Source organism: Acinonyx jubatus, chromosome B1, assembly GCF_027475565.1.
Source record: "Acinonyx jubatus isolate Ajub_Pintada_27869175 chromosome B1, VMU_Ajub_asm_v1.0, whole genome shotgun sequence".
In the NCBI taxonomy this organism is placed as follows: domain Eukaryota; kingdom Metazoa; phylum Chordata; class Mammalia; order Carnivora; family Felidae; genus Acinonyx; species Acinonyx jubatus.
This window is the reverse complement of record NC_069382.1, coordinates 79415486-79435705: the sequence shown is the minus strand read 5'-3', so window position 1 is coordinate 79435705 and position 20220 is coordinate 79415486. Positions and strand designations below refer to the sequence as shown.

Genomic DNA, 20220 nt, shown 5'->3' with positions numbered 1-20220 from the left:
GCCAAGTACCAGCTCTTAGATGTTTGATAAATATAAGTGGTCCTCCCCCTTGGTGTCCTTCCTTTCTGTGTTGTTTCTGTCAAATTTTTAACACAAACTGGTGGCAAAGGGCATGACTCCTTTGAACCCCGTGGGAGAAAACAGCTTGGGGACCAATGTGCAACACGTGATTGGAGCCTGATGGCCCCACACAGAGGGCGCTCTGAGGGGAGGGGGGACCCCCCCTTCCCCCCCCCCCCCCCCCCTCCCCCCCCCGCATAAAATGACCTACCTGGTGGTCGTCCGAATGGTGTTTTCTTTTGTGTGATTGTTCTCTTTGCTCACTTTTTCTGTAAGGAGAAAGAATGAAACATATACCTTTCAGGTCGTTCTTACTCAATTTGTATCTTCTAAGGCTTAAGCAGAAACTCCCTTAGCGTTTCTTTTTCCCTCCTGCAGTTTTCTTTTGTAAGTATGCAAACCCTCCCTGTCTTACTCACAAAGACAATCATGAAAAGCAATATAGAGAGCCTCCGCAAAAATATTTTAGTAAAAACCAATCAAAGGGAAACAGTTACTAACAAATTTTAAGTGTGTTGTCAGATTTTAATGAGGCCTTAATAAGTACATATACACAGACAGAGATGTGCACAAAAACAGCTATTTCTACTGTATCTTTCCCCAGCTGAAAATTTCTGCTTTCCTCTGATTCAGCACGAAAACTGCAGTGGTTGCAAGTGTTCCGCTTCTGACTTTGATGACAACCTTTAAGCATTCCGTATTGTCAGGCCCCTTTGTGAGAGGGGATATAAAAACAGCCACAAGACCTCTGGGCTGTGCAGTCATCAAGCGCTTATTCTGATAAATGTCACGAGGGACAAAAAATATCATTAGCCAAGCAGAGGTACACCCTCCCTTACTCTGTCTTGAGGTCTGTATCTACCAGCTGTCAGAAATTATTTAATTAGCTTTCAAGAACACAAAAGTTGAACTCCGGCCTTCCCGATCCAGTTCAAATGTGAGGATTCTGCCCTGTCACAGCTCTCAATGGCTCAAGTATGCGGAGAAAACCTGGCCAACTCTGCAAGGGTTTCAGATTTCCATGGCAGGGCAAGCAAAAAACTCCAGATCGTAGGGAGTTCCCAGATATTTGGGAAAACGAAACGTTTACAACATCTGTCCAATACTTTCTAACACTGGTCTGAAGCTATGGCATGCACACCTGGGTGTGGACAGTTGCTTTCTGTCCTCTGAACAACGACGGGGGGGGGGGGGGGGGGGGGGGAGGTGAATTTGGATTCAGAGGCAGTATTCTTTCAGAGAGCAGGAAATCGAGGCTCCAAGATTTGCCTGAGGTCACCCAGGCAGTAAGTGACAGTGCTAGGGTGAGAACTCTTCCACAGAAAGTTTTTCGCTGATAGTAGACAGTGATAATGTACTGTTAGAGACAGAGACTTTCTGAAAAGAACCACACTGGCCTCACTTGTGCAAATTTTAACTGCTAAGTAATTTTCAAAACTAAATAAATACACTAAACGTTTATTTAGTTTTGAGAGACAGAGCACGAGCACAGGAGGGGCACAGAGAGGGGGAGACACAGAATCCGAAGCAGGCTCCAGGCCCTGAGCTGTCAGCACAGAGCCCGATGTGGGGCTCGCACTCATGAACTGTAAGATCATGACCTGAGCCCAAAGTCGGATGCTTAATGGACTGAGCCACCCATGCGCCCCCAAAGTTACATTGTTTTTAGATACACTTTCAGCCTGCTTTAAAAAAAATGCATCTTGTATGATTTGGAGCTTTTGGGAGCTTGCAGAGATCTGTGTGTCCCGTTAAGTATACAGAATTAACTATTTCTGTTACTGCAGAACTTTGCACAGATACAATCCTTGTTCGAGAACTGGGAGGTCACCATTTTCAGGACCAACTGATAGTTTCAAGCACTGGGGTGTGTTACCAGGCTAACAAGAAGGTGAACTATCATGATGGCATGCAGATTCTAGCAGCTTCTTTTCTCTTGCCCGATACTTTTCTTAGCGGGGAAAACAAGTGAATGCTTACATAATGAGGCATCTCGTGGTGTTTTCAATATGTTATCCATAACAAACAGAGTTTATCAAACATTAGTAACAAACTTTACTGATGCATGAACTTCCATATGTAAGCCAATGCTTGACTACCGACAAGGTATGTGTATTTCTTACAAATCTGAATCCTGTATGTATAGGTATCTCCAATCTCAATCATGTCCAAATAATAACAGCATATTAAATTTGTTAAGGACAAACAATATGCAGCCTGAAAGAGTTAACAAAGGAAACAAATAGGACCCTTGTCTGTTCTATCAGAGCTGGTAATTCCTACACCTGTAAACTCCAAGTATTCAAAGTAGAAACATTGGTTTACAGAAAATGCTCTATAAGGCTATAGCTGCAAAGAGTCCTCATATTTTCATCTTTTCCTTTTCCTTGATTTTTTTTTCTTTTGGCTAGAAACAGTACAACCTCCTTAATTCAAACCACACTAATTTGGAATTCATGGTAATTCAGTCACTGTTGGAGTAAATCGAAGTTTATCTTTTGAACGTTAGGGGAGAAAAAAAAGGCTGCTAATCAGATCAACTGCCTAAGCAAAATTAGAGGTGAGATGTTTCGCCTAGACAACAGGGATCATTTGCACAGAATTGAATAGAGTTCTAATTTCAAATGATTCTTAACTATTTATTAACGAAAGTTTGGCAGGAGTTCTACTTGGCAACGTTTTATTAACCGTTAGTTTGAGTGGCAGCATGGGTGTTAAAGTAACAAAATTGATTTTTGTCTGACAAATCTATAATGCAGGTGTTTTTTGCTTTGTTAGAGTGGCTTTCCTTCCAATTATTCCCAATTATTGACATTTTTCTGCACAGAAACATACCTGACAGTTGAAAGAGAAGCTCGGAAGCCATCTTCACAGAGATATCCTGACTGAAGAGGTTTCTCTCTGGGGGCACTCTGCCCTCTGGCATCTTCTGTAAGGGTTCGGTTTTCTCTCGCCCGATTAAAGTGCTATAGCCAACATTCCGGCTGGGTGATACCGAGACATGCGAGTCCTGGATGTCAACCTCCATGGGCTCCTCTTTAATCTTCACCATCTGAGTTTCCTTGTAGCTTTCCGCTGCAAGCAGGTGGACGAGGAGAAACAAGAACACCACGGTTTTAAAATTCTGAACCAAATCCAGTTTCTCATCACAGAGAGAACCATGAGGATTGCGTCTGGGAGCAGGTTAGAAGAGCACCACAGCTCAGAAGAAACACAGTTTCAAAAACTACTTCGTCCAGCTCACCTGGTTCCCTGAAAAGGTTTTCTGAGCGGAAACCCAGAGAAATGAAGTGACTTGCCCAAGGCCACAGCAGTGGCAGCAGAACCAGGCCTGGGTCTCCAGATCCAGCACTCGGGTTCCGTGCCCAGGGTCTCCTGACCACTCCCCCCATGCACTCCATCCTCTCTGCCACGCCGCTTGCAGAACTAAGGAGAACATGGTGAATGCCTGTCCTTGTTTTAGAACTTACGCAATTTCAGCAAATCAAATAAAAGCAAGCATATTAATACTACGATTGTCTCCCTCTATCTTTAAAGCTCTGCCCAATTTTTCTTCTCTCTCTTCTAGGGCATCTAAATTAATAAAGGGTAAATAGGGTCGATTCAACTGAGACATTTATACCTTGCTGGGAGCTAGTAATCCTCAAGACCACCTAGGAAGTTAATTGTAGCCCAAGGATCGACGCTGAGAAAAATAGCAATCTTACAGGTTATAATAATGGTTCAATTTACTGACTGTTGTTGCTTTAGGTGTGACTATTAGATGTTTGATCTTTAGTCCTAAACATATATTCGCCTTGTAAAGTCAGAGTGTCTTTATGTCCGTGCAGTCCTTAGAGCTAATGACAGCATCTTTGAAACAAAGTGTGCAGGCAATCAGACCATTAATTTGGGTCACTTTAAAATGAGCACACTTTCAAATCAATAAGCATTTACTAGTAACTACAGCGTACTCAGCATTCTGGGAGAAAAAAAAAGAGGAGACAGATAGATAGCAAATAGTGTCCCCTCAAAACATGTCTACATGCTAATCTCGGGAAGTTGTGAATGCCACCTTATTTGGAAAAAATGTATTTGCAGATATGATTACGTTAAAGATCTCAAGATGAGATTGTTCTAGATCGTCCAGGGAGGCCCTAAATCCAGTGATAAGTGTCCTTATAGAGGAGGACAAGACACAGTGGAAAAGGGCATGTGAAAACAGAGACAGTGCTTTGGACTGAAAATGTGCCCCACTCCACCCCCGAATTAATATATTGAAACCTCATCCCCAATATGAACCTGGAAGCGGGGCCTTTGCGAGGTGATTAGTCATGAGAGTGGAGCCCTCACGAATGGATAAGTGCTCTTATAAAAAAGACCCCAGAGAGCTCCCAGACAGCAAATACTTGAACTCCTTGATTTTGGACTTCCCAGCCTCCAGATCTGTGAGAAAGAAATTTTTGTCATTTATAAGCCACCCAGTCTATGGAATTCTGCTGTGGCGCCCTGACCTTAGCAAGACGAGAAAGTGGAGTCATGTAGACACAAGCCAAGGTCATTGCTGTGAGCTGGGGTGGTTAGAGAAAACTATGCTTTCCTTACAAAGCAGGAGAAAAGTGAGAGCCAAGTACATGCACAGTTTATTGAGTTGTAGGAAAGAAGACAGAAGAGCATTTCTAATTAAATGATTACAGTTAATGTAGTGTTGTCAATAAAAGCTTACATAAGAAGTGTGCTAATTGTTCTTTTTTCCTCTTGACATACTACACATGCTTTTCAGGGAAAATGACTTGTGTTTTTGTCAGCAACTAAATTGCGAGCAACTGTTATATTTAATTTAGATCCCTCCCCCCTTTCCCTATTCTTGCCAAGCTGCTGTTTCTCGGTACATCTGTGAAACTCATAAAAACCAAGTTCATCGATTCAGTCATGGCAAGGAAAAGAAAAGAGAAGATTAAGCTTTCAAAGTTACACACCTAGCTTCTCTGCCTTGACTTGCAGTCCATCTGCCTCTTTCTGGAGTGCTGACTCTACCCCCTGGCCACCCCTTAGGGATTTGGTGACCTGACGGCCACCGTGACCTCTAGCTACCTAGCTACCTCACTCATAGGTGCCGTCACAACACACGTTTCCCTCTTTGTGTTCCCTCAGAGTACTAAATATTTAGGAAACAAACAGTGGGGTCAGTGCCACAGGTAGGTAGTGATGTCTCCGAACCCTGCAAGTCATTCCAAGGCTTGAGGACAAACACAAAAACATGGCAGCAAAGGATTCACTTAATTTTTAAAAGGAACCTCAATGATATAAAGAACAAAGCTAGAAAGTAGCTCTTTATCTTCTCCCATCCCCTTTCCCCAGTGTTGTCCCTGGGTTAAAAATCCCGTGGCTAGGTGAACCACGGACTTGAATGGTATCGGGTTTTGAAAGCTACTTGGGATAATTTCAAGTATGATTTACGTGAAGTGTTGTCTGCCCTTTCTTATGATAACTCTTGACCTTTCAAAACTGCACAAAATGCTGATTACTGATAAAAAAAAACCTTTACATTTTTAATCTACCTGATAGACTCGAGACTCACAGAGAAGAGTTTTCAAACTGACATCTCAGGGGGCAAGTGAGGCATAATATAAGAAATATCTTGGTGCTTCTCGCTCTTCCATGAAATAGCATTATTGCCAAATGGTTTTGTTGTTGTTGTTGTTGTTGTTGTTGTTAAAGCAGGGTTTCTCAACCTCAGCACTGATGACATTTGGGGCCAGATACTTCTTATTTTGGGAGGCTGTGCTGTGCATTCTAAGATGATTAGCAACATCCCTGGTTTCTACCCACTGGATACCAGTACCACCCATCCTCCAGGTGTGAGAACCACGAATAACTCCAGACGTTGCCAATATCCTCTGCGGGGAGGGGGCAAAATCACCCGAACCGAAAACCGCTGCTATAAAGTTTTTGCGACACTTTGACGTTTAGCCCCTTCCCCCAAATTTAATCTGCACCCGAGGCAAGTAAGAAAGAAAAGCTGCTCTTAAGTTATAGCTTAGGCTCCCCCACATACTAATCCCATCTCAAGCTGGTGCCTGGACAGGCTAGCGTAGGAGGCAGAAGGCAGGCTGACTTGGGGACAGATCCCAAGTCAGCTAGAGATACCCACTGGTCTTATCTCTCCCCTCTGCCTAGGGCATCCTGACAAAACAATTGTTGAATTAATCATTTCACTCTTTGCTTGGACTCCCACACCCAGAAACATGCCTACCCATCCAGGGTTTACTCATTCCCATCATCTTCCTTCTCCACGTGCATTGTAAATCCTTCTAGAATGTCTTCCTAAAATAATAGGACAAATACTAATTTTACCCCAAGTGACCTATTCTGCTATTCCAAGGAAGAAATTGGCACATGGAAAAAAGAGGAAAGACAAGAGTGTTAACAGTAGGTTATATGTGGGATGTGGGTTGAAGGTGACTGTTTATTGCAATGCTCATTTGTATCTTGTAATTTTTCTATGATAAATATAGATATTTTGTCATTTACTTAAAATTTTAAAAACAAAAAAATGACAACATATGCCCATAAAAAGGTGATTATTTCCTCTTCAAGGGTATTTAGAGAGGCACCTGGGTGGCTCAGTTGGTTAAGCACCCGACTTGGGCTCAGGTCCCCATGTCACAGTTTGTGAGTTCGAGCCCCATGTGGGGCTCTGTGCTGACAGCTCAGAGCCTGGAGCCTGCTCGGATTCTGTGTCTCCCTCTCTTTCTCTGACCCTCCCCGCCTTGTGCTCTGTCTCTTTCTCTCTCAAAAATAAATAAACATTAAAAAAAAAGAGTATTTAGAACACTGTGTATGCCTGGTAGCATAGGAGAAGTAGGTTTCAAATTAGGTAAGTCCTATTTAAACTCTGCTTGGCAGAGGGGAAAAAGCAATGACAACGCAATAATATTGTCTTTTCTGCTTTCACAAACAGTACATGTTAGTAATTACTGAACGGGACTATGTCATTCATCCATCATGTGGCTGTTTCCGCCATTTTTTAAATGTCCACTGCATACTGAGTACTATGATAGAGGCTATGTGGGATACAGAGGCAAAGAAGACACGGTTCTGGCCCTCAAGCACTTTTAGTCTAAATGAATGATCAGACAAGTATAAACAGCCCTCTAATAAAAGAGGTAAAAATAAAATACAGTGGGAAGAGGAGTTAAGGACCACGGGGAACCAGAGCACAAAGGCAGAATTGTACTCTACCTGGAGTGTTCAAGGAATGTCATGTTTTCTGGTTTGGCTGGGGGGCCAGCATGGAGAGGTGGGACTGGCACCTTGAAGAAGCCAGACTCATAGCATAGAATATAAACATAAAAGCAACTCTGCTCCTGTCTTCCATTGTCTCTTTAAAACTGCCCTGTAGAAAGAGCTCCTCTCCTGTCCCTGGGTGAGAAAACTCAGGCCGGCCCATAACCTGGTAATTCTTAGACAATTCAAAGCCTTATGGTCCTTTGAGCAGCAAAATGGTCCTGATTCAGAATCCACAGGGCCCAATCCCACATGTTAGTCCACAGTTCCACCTTCTGGGCAGGTGAGTCCCTGCCCTTCCCTGGAAGGGCCGACAGGTAGCCTTTTGGGAGGAAAGGATCTGCTTCTTCTCCCTTTCTTGTTGCCTTCTCCCCAGCACACTAGTGGCCCTTTCAGACCCTAGAAAAGAGCTGGAGAAGGCGGGGGAAGAAGCGGGGGACAGAGGAGGGAAAGGTCTTTGCTAGCCTGTTCTAGAATGGTTTCACCCTGTTAAGGCCAGCAGGCATTTCTCTCATGGGATTCAAGCATGGGATCTTCAGAGATCTTTTTTTTTTTTTTTAATGTTTATTTATTTATTTTGAGAGAGAGAGGGTAAGTGGGGGAGATGGAGAGACAGAATCCAACCCAAGCTGTCAGCACAGAGCCCCACTTGGGGCTTTATCTCACAACGGAGAGATCATGACCTGAGCCAAAATCAAGAGTCAGACACTTAACCGACCGAGCCACCCAGGCGCCCCTCTTCAGAGACCTTTAACTTCGAGGTGATCTTTCCCCTGTAGTTCCCTTTACCTGGCTGAACTCCCTCTTGTCTGGGGTCCCTTATTTCCTCCACCGACCCAGGAATCTGCCGACCACCAATCATCTAGGCAGCCCCACTGGAAACCATATAAGACAACACCCATGCCATCCGTCCCGCAGGAAAATGGTCTACCCTGGAGCCACATTTAACACCTCCCTCTTTACTTGATCCTACAAACTGAGCAAGCTCAGACCCCACACAGTACTGCAGTGGCTCTCGGCGCTCATGCACGCAGCCCCCAAGGCAGCTCTCCATTTCCCACCTTCTAGATTTCCCAGGCAGACGTCAGACCCCAGTGTACTAGGCTCCCCTCCTGAGGAAAACAGGACAAATGCCCCAGTGGGCACCCCTTAAGCTGTGCTCTCTAGAGTTAGGGTGAGGCCAGTACCTCTTCCCTCATCCCCACCACCCTGCAGTGAGGGGATCATAGCACAGTTGTCTCCAAGATTCCCTCACCCCCGTCTTCAATTGCCTCTCACTTTTACACCTTCAGTTTGGCCAAGAGGTCCAAGAGGCGTGTGTGTGTTAAAATACACCTAACATAAAATTTACCATTTTAGTCATTTTTAAGTGTACAGCTTAAGTACATTCACACTGTTGTGCAGCCATCACCAACCGCCCATCTCTAGAATTTTTCACCTTCCGTAATGAAGTTCTACCCATTAAACACTAACTCCCCATCCCTTCTTCCCCCCCAACCTCTTGTAACCACTGTTCTATTGTCTGGCTCCAGGGTAAGAGTTTCCTGCCTTCCTCCCTTCTCTCCCTCCCCTCTCTTCCCTCCCTCCCTTCCTCTCTCTCTCCCCCTGCCTACCCCTCCCTCCTTCCTTCTCCCCTCCCTTTCCCCCTTCTTTCCTCCCTCCCTCCCCCTCCCTCCCTCTCTCTCTTCCCTTTCCCCTCTTTCCCTCCCTTCCTCCCTCCCTTCCTTTAAAGTCCTTCATGCTGAAACCTTGGTGCTGAAGCCAAATCCTTCCCTGAACAACCGTTTAACAAAAAGGGTCACATTATATTCCAGAGAAATAAAACCGGAGAGGTAGGTAGGGACAGCATGCAGAATCTTAGGTGGGGGCCCGGAAGCCTTAGGGAGAGGGGGCAGGGAGGAGCCAGCCTTTGGGAGGTTTGCACAGAGGAGGAGCACGATCGGATTGCACTGCAGAAGGCCAACCTGGCAGTGGCACTTGGAAGGCCTGGGAGGAAGTGGCAATGAGGGCAGTTGTTAGGAGCTTATGGTGGTAATCCAAGCAAGGAGAGGATGAGGGCCTCAACTAAAGGTCACAGGGACAGAAGAGATTCACAGGATACTCTAGAGGTTGAATGGGGAGGAGCTGGAGGCGACTGGCTAGGAGTGAATAAAGAATGAAGAGACCAATGTGAGAGAAATTATAAGGAAAGTTTGTACGTGGCCTGGATGAGGGGCAGCGTGATTAAAAAAATAATTCTATGATTTCTAAGCCTTGAGATTTGGAAGACGCTACCAACAGGAGTAGGAAAATAGAAAAGTTGAGTTGGGGAGAAATACGGAGGGAAACTTTCAGTTCTGTTTTGCCTAAGTACTTAACCAGGAAGTGGAGGTCGGGATGGCTGTGGGCAGAAAAGTGACAAGTGACACACAGACCAGCAGTCATCTGACTCCAGAGGACTTGGGGAGATCCAAAGGAAGGTGAGTAGAGAGAAGCGGATGGGGAAGAACTGTTATCTCTTCTTTTAGGAGGAGGAAGAAAGAATGAGGAAAAGAGGAGGAGAGGGGCACCTGGGTGGCTCAGTTGGTTAAGCATCTGACTTCAGGTCAGGTCATGATCTCATGGTTTGTGAGTTCGAGCCCCACAACAGGCACTGACAGGGCAGAGCCTGCTTGGGATTCTCTCTCTCTGGCCCTCCCCTTCTCCTGTGTGTTCATGCGCATACAATCTCTCTCTCTCTCAAAAATAAATAAACATTAAAAAAAAAAAAAGGAGGGGGAAAGGGAGTGGCCTGGCATGGTGTGTTCATGGAAACCCAGAGAGAAGGAGCGAGGCACCCGGGCACCTTCACGAGAGCCTTCAGCTTCCGGCCAGCCGCCGCATTCTTGCCCTGGGGTTCCTGCACCCTTAGAATATTCCTCCCCTTAGTTCCATCCCCTCTAAAGCCCCAGCCCCACACTCCCTGCAGCATCCCTCAGCACACCTCCACGTGCCTTCATGCTCCTGTGATGCTGAAATATTCCAGTTGCTTGAACGTGCCATACTGTTCCTCACCCTATTTCCTTCTAAAATGCCCCGATCACATCCTATTCAGATTTCAAAAGTACACTTGGCCTCTGAACAACTCCTCCTCCTGCAGTTGTAAGTTCGCATGTAGGGGCGCCCGGGTGGCTCAGGCGGTTAAAGGTCTGACTTTGGCTCAGGTCACGATCTCGTGGTTTGTGAGTTCGAGCCCTGCGTCCAGCTCTGTGCTGACAGCTCAGAGCCTGGAGCCTGCCTCGGATTCTGTGTCTCCTTCTCTGCCTTTCCCCTGCTCATACTCTCTCTCTCTCAAAAATAAACATTTAATAAAAAGAAAAAAAGGAAAAAAAGAAAATTCACATGTAACTTTTTTTTTTCTTTTTCTTTCTTTCTTTATTTTTAAGAGAGAGACAGAGTACAAGTAGGGAAGGGGCAGAGAGAGAGAGAGAGAGAGAGGGAGATACAGAATCCGAAGCAGGCTCCAGGATCTGAGCTGTCAGCACAGAGCTGGACGCAGGGCTTGAACCCACCAGTCGTGAGATCATGACCTGAGCCGAAGTCAGACGCTTAACCGACTGAGCCACCCAGGCGCCCCCACGTGAAACTTTTGACTCCCCCAAAACTTAACTACTAGCAGCCTGCTGTTAACCGGAAGCCTTAATGATAACATAAATAGTTGATTAACACAGTTTTGTATGCCATATCCATCTTAAACAGTATTCTTGCAATAAAGTAAGCTAGAGAAAAGAAAATGTTAGAGAATCATAAGGAAAAGACATTTACAGCATTGTACTGTATTTATCGCAAAAATCCCTGTAGATGTGGACCCACGTGGAAGTGAGCCTGCACAATCGAGCCTGTGTAGTTCAAGGGTGACCTGTATTCAGGTGTCCCCTCTGTGAGCAGCATTCCTTTATCTTGGTCGAGCGACGCTCTCTCTCCGCTCTATCCTATCTCTAGATTGTAAGGCCCCTGCAAATCCTGTCGGGCACTGCAATGATTACTCACACACGCGTGTCCCCTCTGGGCCAACCTGGCAGGGGAGAGCTAGATTCCCACTTGTCTTCCATCCCCAAGACATTGCCCCGGCCCTGGCACATTCGATGTGCTTCATGTATTATCCATCACACGTGTCACCTGAAGCACAGCACACAGGAGGCATGCGATGCTATCCTCTGTCTCTTGACTCCTCAGTCCTACACAGACACTCACACATGCAATGACCTCAAAAAAGTATGAAAGGATGGAACACTGGCCACGGCGCTGAAACAGACAACAAAAATGGACACAGGCGTTTCACTCTCCAGGCGGTTCACCATCACGATCCCCAGCTAGCATTTTAGAATAACAAGAAGCTTAAGGAGCAACGCCAACTATGTATGCCATGCGGAAACAGTACACTTTTGAGAGGGCTATCCCTGTCAATTAGATAAGTTAAAAATCTTTCATCTCCAATTTGCCATCCGCAAAGATACGGGGTTCTTGTTGGTCATAAACACACCGTCCGGGTATGAAACCTGATCCCCATAGACGGTGGTTTTATTATTAACACCCTGTGAACAACAGTGCAGGTCAAAAGGACCAGGTGAAGTGACATGAACAACTGGGAACAAGAAGTGAGATCACATGGTAACGTCCCGTCGCGGGGCCTGGCACCACCGGCATCTGATAAAGGCGGCCGCTTTCTGCCTTTGCTTTCTCTTGCTTGACTTTGCCCTTGCCAAAATCAAAATGGGATGGAGAGCTGGGCTGGGTTTCCTGGGTTGCTCGGGGAAGGACCGAGCCCCAGGCCTGCTCGAGCAGCGGTGAGGGTGGAGGCAGAAATGGAAATGCTATTCCACAGAAGTCTGACACTATCTGTCAGACTCTTTCTCCTCGGAGAGAAGCAATGTGGGAGTGAGGCCAGCCTCAGCCCGGCGGCCATTCCCTCACCCTAAGACTGGGGCTGGGTCTCCAGCGAAATGGAGATAAACTTAGCTCCATTCTTCGTATGGATATTAAGAACCCGAGTCTTAGATGCTGAATGCTATTCTTCCTTTCCTCTTTCTTAGCCCACCCCGTCCTTCTGAAGTAGCCATCACTCGGAACACAAGCACACGCATCCTGACACAATTTGCTGATCTTTAGGGGACTGGATGGGTATACGCTTCTCCCTGGGAAGTTTTATATTAAGTTTCGTTTTTCTCTACGGTGTGGCCCTTGGCTCATTTCCACCACGCGTAGAGTACGGTGGGCCTCAGCAGAAAAGCTCCCCATTCCTGCTCTGAGTAACGAAATCTAAGGCTGAGGATTTTCCATGGATGCTGCCACACCCCAGAGAGAGGGAACACAGGCTCTCTCTCACATCAGCTTCCTACTCTCCCTGTGGGCACACAGCTCATCTGCTCCTGGGGAAAATGAGAGGAAATGCTCTCCATGAAAGAATACCGTGATGCAGCAGATTTCTCTCTAGTTCTTCTAGTAATATACGAGGACCTTCAAAAACAATATTTCCCAACAGAGGAGCCCTACATGACTTCTAGTACACACACACACACACACACATACACACACACACACACACAGAGTTTTTGATTCCCAAAACAATTTCAAAGATATTTTATCAAAGATATTTTATCAGAATTGGCCTTTGGAATTGGCTCACCAAAACTATAAATCACCTAGTGTTCCTCCTCTGTATCAGTGCTGTACATGGCCATCCAGGAAGGAGGGTACAGACATTTGATGATTTGGCTATGCACACTAGAATTCACAGTTCACTAGACAGAGGTAAGCAGGGGGTCAACTTAGAACCAAGTTTTTAAAAACATAAAATGAGGGAGGCAACTGGATGGCTTAGTTGGTTAAGTGTCTGACTTCAGCTCAGATCATGATCTCATGGTTTGTGAGTTCGAGCCCGGCATCAGGCTCTGTGCTGAGAGCTCAGAGCCTGAGCCTGCTCTGGATTCTGTGTCTCCCTCTCTCTGCCCCTCCACTGCTCACGCTCTGTCTCTCTCTCAAAAGTAAACAAACATTAGAAGAAATGAAAATTAAACAAAAATAAAAACATACAATGAGGAACACCAGGTGTTCCATCTGAGTCTGCAAGAACAAATATGTCCTAAAAAATGGAACTTGAACTTTAAAGGCTGAAGAGTTAGTGAGACCTGGAAGTTCTCTTTCAGGGGTCCAAGAAACCTTATTTTCTATTAAAGCAAAGTACTTGATGCTTTATCCTTCAGTCGACTTTTAAACTTGTCTTCACATCCTCTATACCAGCAAGCAATGCAACAGGTCCTTGCCTGGGATATCTCAGCTGGGCATTTACTGGTGTTTTCAGACTGGCCACAAAACTGGGACCACCATCATAGCACAAATTTTAGACTATTCTGAGTATGATGTTACCTAGTGTTAGCTGACACAGGAGGCTCACGTGACAAAAAGGAGGTCCTTTGGACGTGCAGAAGACGATCACAAGTCAGAACACGTCCATCACGCTAAACAAATTCTGCATTCAATTTCACTTGTGTCCAATGACAATCAAGCATTAAAACGCTTTGGTCACCGGGGGCTCTTCTCCAACCAGCAGATGATGTAGGGCGGCTCAGTCATTATCTTTTGACCCCCGAGTGTCCTGGTGTTAATGTAAAACCTCTCCCAATCATCTTGTTTTCTTTTCATTTGATGATTTCACTAGAAATTAGCTAAAGAGGCGCATTTAAACTGTATGTCTGCCATTTGGTAACATTCCAAATGATCTCAGTTTTTAAAAATTAACCTATTTTTCATCTAATGTTCAGCATATACTTCGCCTGTCTCCCATTAAAAAAGAAAGAAAGAAAGAAAAAAGAAAGGAGAGAAAAAGGGTCAATTAAAGTATCTGATCTAACGTTAAATCTATTTAACATTATTATCCTTTGCCATTTAATAAATCTAAGCCCTGTCCACCTCATCTGCTGTGATTAATTGGCCTTTATATATCCTCAATGAACATGAATGCTAGTTGGGGGTGGGAGGGGATGAATGCATAGGTTTTAAGCAGAATCCCTGAAAGATTCAGTTAAATTCTTGCTGACATAAAAATAACCAAAAAGCAGGGCTCCTGGGTGGCCCAGTCGGTCAAGGGCCTGACTCTTGATTCCAGCTCAGGTCATGATCTCAAGGTTTGTGAGTTGGAACCCCGCATCAGGCTCTGTGCTGACAGTGGGAAGCCTGCTTGGGATTCTCTCTCTCCCTCCCTCTCTGCCCTCCCCCGCCTGTCCATTCACTTTCTCTCTCTCAAAAAAAATAAATAAACTTAAAAAAAAATAACCAAAAAGTGAGGTCCATCTCTGTTAGGTGATCGGTTGACCACTGCTTTATTCACAAAGAGGAGGGAGAAGGACAGAGAGAGTCCCTAATACTCAGAGAGAGGAAGGAGCACATGAAGAGTTTTATTTCAGTAACTGAGTTTTACTAAACTTTAAGTATTTTCCATTAAAAGATGATAACAGGGTATGAGTATATGCAGACAAGTTTAAAATGTTTTCCTTGGGTGGTGCTAAATATTACTGAATCACGTCCCAAGTTATCTCTGTTGAGAAGTCCTGACTATTTCTCTTCCATTGGTTGATGCTTCCAGCAGCCAGGGAAGGGCTGGTAAACATGATGCAGAGCAGAACATCACATAACAACAGAGGTAGAACCCAGGTAATAACTAACTAGAGTGAGATATGGGCAGCTATAGACGGGGTGGAAAAAGAATGTAGGACCCATGCAGGAGAGGGCACTGTCTTATTTCCCTTTGTGTCCTTAGTACCTAAAGCAGGGCTTAGAAAATAATAGGAGCTCAATGTTGAATGAATAAGTGAAAGAAAACAAAATAATAAGAAAGAATAATACATAATACATATAATACAAAAACAAAAAAATAAGAAAGACAAAAGACCATAAAGAAAAAATGGAAAGACTAAGAACTCAAGAATAGAGTTCATTTAAACCCCTAAGACATCTTTACATACTTGTGCCAGGAACCAAATCCTTCATAGCCAATGATAAATGAGGCTTTGCTTTTGAGAGGGCACCGTCCCTAGTACTATGCTTGTGGAGATCCTTGAGCCATGGGTGGGACCATGTGATGGTGGAAAATGGTTCCTCTGGGCTCTTAATTCCCCATAATTCTTGGAGACATGAGTGCCTGGGTATCCTCACAATGTATTCTGGCTGTGTTTCAACCTTCTTTTCCAAATGTTTTTTTTTAAATCAAAGTTACTTATAAGTAGCAATAAATGACTCATTTTAATTTCCCTTCCTCTCTCTGTTCCTGTGTCCTCTCCAGTGCAGGTGCTGAAGAGCACCAAAACAGCCAGCCAACTGGTGGCAGGAGGAGGAAGGGGAGGGAACCCCTAAACTGTGAATGAGGCCCCAATACTTAACCATTCACTGTTTGTTTGTTTGTTTGTTTGTTTGTTTTTTTCTTGACCACTCACTGTTACACACAGGATGAACACTGTAGCTCTGGGTGTCTCCCAGAAAGCCGAAAAAGAGTCGGATAGGAAGAGCTTTCTAACATAAACAATGTGTTAGGAGAAAATATTTTCAACAGCATTAAAATGGGATAAACAGGGCACAGAGGCTTTAGCACAAGGAACCGAAGGAGACCACCATCTGTCTCCGTTAAATTATCCTCCCACTCCCCAGTTTTCTTCTTTATTTTTCCACAGCTCTTTCAAACAAAGTGAAGAGAAAAAGATATTTTCTACATATTATCCAGTATGTGAGCTAATACGTAAGCACTGATGAATTCTAAGTGACGACTACCACCAACATTCAACTGCACAGTGAGGCATGCTGATTCCACTCTCAAAATAAGTCCCACAAATCACTGGAACTTCACCTTTCATTCTCATTAATCCTTTGCCTCTGCTGAGAGCCTCTCTCCCTCTCGACCAGAGGGGCCATTAAGTGTACCTTTGGCTACATGTATGTGGACCACAGGACTCCTCCAGTATGGTATCTCCATGAATAATACCCCCCTCAAACACTAAGAAGAATTTTTACTAGCAACAATAGGGAGGTGTGTGTATATGTTTAGGTGGGTTTAGGGGGGTAAGGATGATAGTAGTAGGAAGTAAGGAAGTGAGTTCATAAATCATTCTTTAAACAATGACCCTCACCGCCTGATTTTGGACCTAAGATGAAATGTGGTGGGTCACAAGTATATTCTGTCACTTCTCCCCCATTTCTCCAGCTGTGGAGATAAGTGATCCAAGCATATGGCAAGTCACAGGAAACCAGGAAATGTGCTTGAATCCAGCTGCTATCCCATATTTAGAAAATAGGAAGTAAATCAACTCACAGCACCAACTCAGGATGGTTTAGATTTGGGGAAAATAGATACATGGGTTCAGTAAATAGAATTATGAGGGGAGACCAAGATCCCTTCAGAAAGAATGTCACTGGTCCTCATATTTGGATAAAGCAAAAATGCCACTTTTTAATCCTTTGTCTTCACATAGGAATAATAGAAACCATTAGGGAGAAATAGAAACAAAGCAAGCCTAAAGTGAGTAGAAGGAAGGAAATAATAAAGATCAGAGGAGAAATAAATGAAATAGAAACTAAAAACAAAACAAAACAAAAGAACAGAATAGATTAATGAAACCAGGAGCTGGTTCTTTGAAAAGATAAACAAAATTGACAAACTTTTAGCCAGACTCACCAAGAAAGAAGGAAGACTCACATGAAATCAGAAATGAAGGAGAAATAGTAAATGACACCACAGAAATACAAAGGCTATAAGAGAATATTAGGAAAAATCATATGTCAACAAATTAGATAACCTAGAAGAAATGGATAAATTCCTAGAAACATAAAACCTTCTAAAACGGGTTCAGGAAGAAATAGAAAATTTGAAAAGACCAATTACTACCAATGAAACTAAATCAGTAATCAAAAAACTTCCAACAAACAGAAGTCCAGGATAAGATGGCTTCACAGGTGAATTCTATCAAACATTTAAATAAGAGTTAATACCTACTGATCTCAAACTATTCCAAAATATAGAAGAGGAAGGAAAGCTACCAAATTCTTTCTACAAGACCATCATTTACCTAAGGACACTACAAAAATATAACTATAAGCTAATACCTTTGATGAACATAGATGCAAAAATCTTCAAAAAGCATTAGCAAACCAAATCCAACAATACATTCAAAAAACCCTTTACCATGATCAAGTGGAATTTATTTCAAGGATGCAAGCGTGGTTCAGTATTTGCAAAGTAATCAACACGATATATCACATTAACAAGAGAAAGGATAAACACCGTATGATCATCTCAATAGATACAGAAAAAGCATTTGACAAAGTACAGCACCTACTCGTGATAAAAGCTCTAAACAAAGCAGGTTTAGAGGGAGCATATCTCAACATAATAAAGGTCATATATAAAAAAAAAAAACACACAGCTAACATTATACTACTCAATGGTGAAAAACTGAGAACTTTTCCTCTAAGATCAACAATAAGAGTGAGATATCCACTCTCACCACTTTTATTCAACATAGTATTAGAAGTCCTAGTCACAGCAATCAGACAAGAAAAAGAAAAGAAGACATAGAAATCAGTAAGGAAGAGGTAGAACTTTCACTATTTGCAGATGACATGACACTATAAATAGCAAACTCTAAAGACTCCACCTAAAAACTACTAGAACTGATAAATGAATTCAGTAAGGTCACAAGATACAAAATTAACATACAGAAATCCATTGTATTTTTATACACTAATAATGAAGTAGCAGAAAGAGGAATTAAGAAAACAATCATATTTACAACTGCACTGAAAATAATAAAATACCTAGGAATAAACACAATCAAGAAGGTGAAAGACCTGTGCTCCAAAAACTCTAAAACATTCACGAAATTAAAGATGACAGAAACAAATGGAAACATGGTCCATGCTCATGGATTAGAAGAAGCAATATTGTTAAAATGCCCATACTACCCAAAGCAATCTACAGATTTAAGGCAATCCTTATCAAAATACCAACACTACTTTTCGCAGACTAGAACAAATAATACTAAGATTTGTATGGGACCATAAAAGACCCTGAATAGACCAAGCAATACTGAGACAGAGGAACAAAGCTGAAAGTATCACAATCCCAGATTTTAAGTTATACTACAAAGCTGTAGTAATCAAAACAGTATGATAGTGGCACAAAAAATACACACATAGATCAATAGAACAGAATAGAAAGCCCCCAAATCAACCCATGCTTGTATGGTCAATTACTCTACAACAAAGGAGGCAAGAATATGTAATGGGAAAAAGACAGTCTCTTCAATAAATGGTGTTGAGAAAACTGGACAGCTACACGCAAAAGACTGACACTGAATCACTTTCTTACAGCATACACAAAATTAAACTTGAAATGGATTAAAGACCTAAATATGAGATGTGAAACCATAAAACTCCTAGAAGAAGACATAGGAGTAATTTCTCTAACATTGACCATAGAAACATTTTTCTAGATATGTCTGCTCAAGTAAGGGAAACAAAAGCAAAAGTAAACTATTTGGACTATACCAAAATAAAACGCTTTTGCACAAGCACGGAAAACTTCAACAAAACGAAAAGGCAATCTACTGAGTGGGAGAAGATATTTGCAAATAATATACCCAATAAGGAGTTAAAAACCGAAATATGTAAAGAACTTATATAACTCAACACCTTCAAAATTAATAATCCAGTTAAAACTGGGCAGAAGACATGAATATTTTTCCAAAGAAGACATACAGACAGCCAATAGACACATGAAAAGATGCTCAACATCACCCATCATCAGTGAAATGCAAGTCAAAACCACCATGAGATAGCACCTTCAGTCAAAATGGCTAATGTCAACAAGAAACAACAGATTTTGGAGAGGATCTGGAGAAAAAGGAACCCTCTTACACAGCTGGTAGGAATGCAGACACTGGTGCAGACACTGTGCAAAAGAGCACGGAGTTTCCTGAAAAAATTAAAAACAGAATTACCATATGACCCAGTAATTCTACCACTGGATATTTACCCAAAGAAAATAAAAACACTAATTCAAAAATATATATGCACCTCTATGTTATTTACAATAGCTCAGATATGGAAGCAACCCAAGTGTCTATCTATAGATGAAGGGATAAAAAAGATGTGGTCTATATTTATGCAACAGAATATTACTCAGCCATAAAAAGGACGGAGATCTTGTCATTTCTAACAGCATGAATAGACCCAGGGGTATTACGCTAAGTGAAATAAGTCAGTAAGAAAAAGACAAATACCATATGATTTTACTCATATGTGGAATTTAAGAAACAAACGAATAAACAAAGAAAAAAAGAGACAAACAAAAAACCAGACTCTTAAACACAGAGAACAAACTGATGCTTGCCAGAGGTGTGGTGGATGGGGGTATGGGTGAAATAGATTAAAAAGATTAAGAGTACACTTATCTTGATGAGCACTGAGTCATCTATATTATTGCTGAATCATTATTTTGTATACCTAAAATTAACATAACACTGTGTTAAAAATTTTTAATTTAGAACTTTATCTATTTATTTATTTATTTATTTATTTATTTTAAGAGGAACAGAGGCACCTGGGTGGCTCAGTCAGTTAAGCGTCTGACTCTTGATTTAGGCTCAGGTCATGATCTCACGGTTCCTGAGTTCGAACCCTGCATCGGGCCCCAAGCTGATAGCATGGAGCCCACTTGGGATTCTCTCTCTCCCTCTTTCTGATCATGCTCTCTTTCTGTCTGAAAATAAATCAATAAAACTTAAAAAAAAAGAAGAAGAAGAAGAATAGAAGCCATAAGGGAGAACAGTTTGCTTCATTACTTTCCCATTCTTGGTCCAATATGGACACTCCCCTACCCAATGGAAA

The 20220-nt window shown here is 42.8% G+C and overlaps 1 protein-coding gene across 9 annotated transcripts in view; it reads right to left on the bottom strand.

Annotated features, from left to right (window-relative positions):
• Positions 1-20220, bottom strand: part of ZNF827 (zinc finger protein 827) — a 173217-nt gene that overhangs the window by 78354 nt on the left and 74643 nt on the right. For all 9 annotated transcript variants that reach the window (XM_027066848.2, XM_053216902.1, XM_053216901.1 and 6 more), the window contains 2 exons: positions 2896-3135; positions 272-329 (listed from right to left, as the gene is read on the bottom strand). In XM_027066848.2, coding sequence (XP_026922649.1) covers positions 272-329; positions 2896-3135 — 298 coding nt within the window. The remainder of the gene's footprint in view (positions 1-271; positions 330-2895; positions 3136-20220) is intronic.